The sequence below is a fragment of the Musca vetustissima genome, unplaced genomic scaffold (genome assembly GCF_032173495.1).
Source record: "Musca vetustissima isolate MV318-11 ecotype Yass unplaced genomic scaffold, APGP_CSIRO_Mvet_v1 utg29021, whole genome shotgun sequence".
In the NCBI taxonomy this organism is placed as follows: domain Eukaryota; kingdom Metazoa; phylum Arthropoda; class Insecta; order Diptera; family Muscidae; genus Musca; species Musca vetustissima.
Window position 1 is genome coordinate 73,112 of NW_026881347.1, and position 4,709 is coordinate 77,820.

The 4,709-nt window shown below is 38.2% G+C and overlaps 1 protein-coding gene across 1 annotated transcript; it reads right to left on the reverse strand.

The window, feature by feature from the left end:
- LOC133327324 (kinesin-related protein 4-like) lies at positions 1-3,719 on the reverse strand. Its single transcript, XM_061535887.1, has 5 exons — positions 3,632-3,719; positions 3,274-3,542; positions 2,868-3,198; positions 1,144-2,806; positions 1-356 (listed from the first exon to the last, which is right to left on the reverse strand). The coding sequence occupies exons 1-5, from the start codon at positions 3,686-3,688 to the stop codon at positions 37-39; spliced, it is 2,640 nt and encodes an 879-aa protein (XP_061391871.1). The 5' UTR covers positions 3,689-3,719; the 3' UTR covers positions 1-36.
- Positions 3,720-4,709: the final 990 nt, after the last annotated feature.

Below are 4,709 nucleotides of genomic sequence, written 5' to 3' on the forward strand. Positions count from 1 at the left end.
CCTATATCTCCCTCGTTAGCTGCCTATTTTTTGCATTTAGGCACTGCTAATCGGTGCATATCGATGTACTTTGGGCTGTTTAGGCTCTTTGGGTGGCACAATATCCTCGGAAAGCTTCTGATAGACTATGGAATTATTACGAGCCTGCAACAATGACATACGATAACGTTCGCCACGTTTACGCATAATCATCGATACAACCTTGGCAATGGCCAAGAGAACGATCAGCACACAGGTAACAATAATAATGACAGGGACAAAGAAGCCGTAACCACCATAATAGATGCGTCCACGTTCAATGATACGTTCTTCATATTCATCATCATCGTCGTCGTCATCATCTTCATCGTCCTCCTCTTCGCTGTAGTGTTTGCGTTTAACATTGATGAGTTTGTCTAAATGGAGGAAGAGAGAGAGAAACAAATAATTAATAAAAAGGAACTGAATGGGTCTTTGAAAGTAAGCGGAATTCGGACCAAAACTGAAGACCAATTGGTATTCATAAAGATCTGTATTGAGACCAAATGGTTTTTATAAAGACCTGTGGTCTGTATAGCGACCAATTGGTCTTTATAAAGACCAGTGGTCTGTATATACACCAATTGGTAAAGACCTGTGGTCTGTATAGAGATCAATTGGTCTTTATAAAGACCTGTGGTCTGTATAGAGATCAATTGGTCTTTATAAAGACCTGTGGTCTGTATAGAGACCAATTGGTCTTTATAAAGACCTGTGGTCTGTATAGAGACCAATTGGTCTTTATAAAGACCTGTGGTCTGTATAGAGACCAATTGGTCTTTATAAAGACCTGTGGTCTGTATAGATACCAATTGGTCTTTATAAAGACCTGTGGACTGTATAGAGACCAATTGGTCTTTATAAAGATCTGTGGTCTGTATAGCGACCAATTGGTCTTTATAAAGACCTGTGGTCTGTATAGAGACCAATTGGTCTTTATAAAGACCTGTGGTCTGTATAGAGACCAATTGGTTTTTATAAAGACCTGTGGTCTGTATAGACCCCTATGGTCTGTATAGAGACTAAATGGTCTTTATAAAGGCCTGTGGTTTGTATTAGAGATCAAATATTCTTTTTAAAGTACTGTGGTCAGAATAGATAGAAAAATATAAAAATTACACTTACTCAACAAACGATCATCTCTGGTTTCCTTCTCCAAATCTACTTCTTCAACACGAATACCATGATCCTTGATATTCTTAGAAATGTCAGCCTTCTTATTGTAATCATCGTAGATTTCATCATCCTCCTCATCGTCTTCAGTGTTATCATCCTCTTCATCATCATAGTTACTTTCATCATCGACATTATCTTCCTTTTCCAGTTCTTCTTCCGAATTGTTGTTCTTAGCATTGAAATCATCAATATTGTCATCATTGCGGCTATTACCATCATGGAATGATTTACGAGAATCTCTCATAATCTTATCCAAACGTCTCTTCTCCATAATGCTCAACAAATTCTTGACATCATCATCCAAATCCTTGTCATTCTCTTCCAGACGTTCTTCAATCTTATCTTCACCCAAATTCTTTTTGTGCGAGAAATCTTCATGTTTGCACACTTCATGGGCCAAAGCGGACCAGCCAGCCTGTGCCTGATGTTGCAACACACTACTATCACTATCCAAATTCTCCAAGCTTTGCATTTTGTGTGGCATCATTTGGGTATTCAACGAGACATAGCTGATGAAATCTTGGAAATCTTCGTTACACTTCAAGGGGTTCATGGTGATGTCCAAGCTTCTCAAATTCTTGAACTGGCGGACATCACTGGAGTGGATCTTGTGGATTTGATTGGAGGAGACATTGAACGAGCGGAGGGTTTCATAGAATTTGTATTTGCGTCCAACGCCATATTGATTGTCAACCAACAGGGTCTTCAATTCACAATCGCTGACATCCAATTCACGCAATTTGTTCAATGGCAAGAATAGGCGGACGGACAACTTGTGGATGGGATTGCCGGCCAAATTCAACTTGGACAAATCGTTGTTGTTCATAAAGATCAGCTCATCCAGTTTGGCAATGAGGTTATTGCTCAAATCCAAATCGACCAATTTTTTGAGGTTGGCAAAGGTATCACGATCCAAATTGTTGATATTGTTCCAGGCCAATTTCAAAGTGGCCAAGTGGGGCATTGTCGAGAAAGTTCTGTGGCCCAAAGAGCTAATGGCACAATTGGAGATATCGAAATAGTAGACAGTGAAATAGCCATTGTAGCTGCGGAAACCATCGGTGGGCAATTGGCTCAAACGGGGATTGTCATTCAAACGGATAACATCCAATTCGGAATTCTTGTAGAACATCATGCTGGAAACCTGTTCCAATTCGTTGATGGACAAATCAATGTGACGCAAATTCTTGAGGGTCAAGAAGGAGTCGGGTTGGATTTTGGTCAAACCATTGCCTTTCAGATTCAAATTGGTCAGGCTGGACATTTTATCGAACATGCCATGATGGACGGTATGGATTTGATTGAAGCTCAAATCCAATTGTTGCAAATCGGAGGTACCAAAACGCAAATCATTGGAAATCGAGTTGTATTTCAAGTGCAAAATGGCCAAGGCGGTTTTATTGAAGATGGCAGGTGGTAATGTCTTCAACGAGTTATAGGACAAATCCAATTCTTCGATGGTATCAATGGTGTCGAAGACATGATCGGGAATCTTTTGCAAATTGTTTTGTGACAAATTAATGTAGATTACATTGGACAATTTGGAGAAGGCATTTGGGTTCAATTCCATGAGGTTGTTGCGTGACAAATCCAATTCCTCAATGCTGGAAGACTGCAATTAAAATTGATTTTTGATTTTATTTATAAATTTATTTAATGTTAGAATAACTTACGCTCAACAAATAGTGTACACTGGACATAATGCTCAAATCATTGCCTGAAATGGTCAGCATACGCAATTTCTTATTCTTGGCAAAGGTATCGGGATTGATAAGGGCCAAACCAACATTGGTCAAATTCACCGAGAACAAATCATCCAAACCATTGAAAGCCTCAGGATGCAAATATTCAATGGTACAGTTGGAGATCTTAATGGAGGATACGTGTTTCAGGCCCAGTTGCAAGAAGAAGTTGGGTCCCAAGAGAATGGGATATTTGGGTCCAACATCGGTGACAACCAAATCGGTGATGTCTTTACCGAATTTCTGGGTACCAGCATCGATGCTGAAAAATAAAATCAAATTTTATTTTTAGTTTTTTTTGTTTTCTTCGGCTTGGTATTCATTCTCATTAACTTACCGACTACAGTAGGCCACCAAATAGCTGTTAATATTACGTTCACACACACAATAGCGTGGGCATGGTACACTATCGGTATAGCTGGCATCATCATCATCGTCATTAATATCGTTTTCATTGTCGAATTCGTCATCATCTTCGTCATCGTAATTCTCATCGTCGTCCTCATCATCGTCCTGATCGTTGACATTCAAGGTATTGTCATTGTGGAATTCAATGGTATTCGATTCTTTGTTGCTGTCGTCGAGGCTAGGATTAACTGTGGAGGTCTGTAAATAAATTTAAAATAAATTTCAATTATTTTAAAATATTTTTTTGAAGAAAATTATTTATTTTTTTGTGTGTTGCGTAGCCTTACCTTGGTTTCTCCCTTCATCACCTTTGTCTCAATTGGCTTCTTTTGCAATTTTGGCATTGCGGTGGTCAATTTCTCCTTATTCTTGGATTTCTTGGTGGCTGCTGTGGTGGTATCATCATAATTATACTCATCATCATAGTCATAATTATCATCATAATTGTCATCGTAAGTATCATCCGAAGTTGGCTTAGCAGTTGTTGTTGTAGTCGATGTGGTACTATTCAATTTTTTGCCCACAAGTTTTTGGAATCTGAAATGAGGCAAAGAAAAAGTAAAATTAAATATTGTTCTTTGTTAAATGAATTAAAAGTTTTAATTTTTTGGTAAAATGTTTCTAAACGATTCGAAGATTTTTTAACCCTAATTCTCCAAATTTCTTATATTACCATCCCTTGCTTTCTTTCCCCTCTTTATCACTACTAATTCTCAAAAATATATCTCTCACCTTTCATCCTTATTCAATGCTTCATAATGCTTGGCGGCCTCAACCAAATCATTGATGGTATTATCGCTAAGAGTTTTCTGGGTGGTTGCCGCTGAAGAACTTTCACTCTTCGAACTGGTTGTGGATGCCACAACAGGTACTTCCTTAACTTTCGGTGTTGAAATGCGTATATGTTGTCTCTCTGGTTCATTTACCAAAATATCATCATTCAAATCCAATTGATCATCGGGTACATCATCGTGAACAATATTCAATGAACTGGAGACGGCTACATGGCAGACCCCTATTGAGAGGAGTAAGAGTAGCACCAGTCTGGACTGGCGTGACATGGTGTGATGGGTGGTGGACTAAAAAATAATTAAAAAGAAGGGAGAACAATTAAAAATATTATAAAGAGAATGTGTACAATGTAAAAATTTCGTGGGAAAAATATTCCCGAGAGGGAAATTCTCCCAAACAATCAAATCTCCTATTAATACCTCTCCCTATGAATTAATCAAATAAATCCTTACCATTAATACCTTCCACTAAACCGTCAACCTCAAACAAGCTTGTCGTACTAATATCAGCTAAAGCTGTGTATCAATTTGCCATAGCGTTATATTTGTCCTTTTTAATTGAATAGCAAGCATT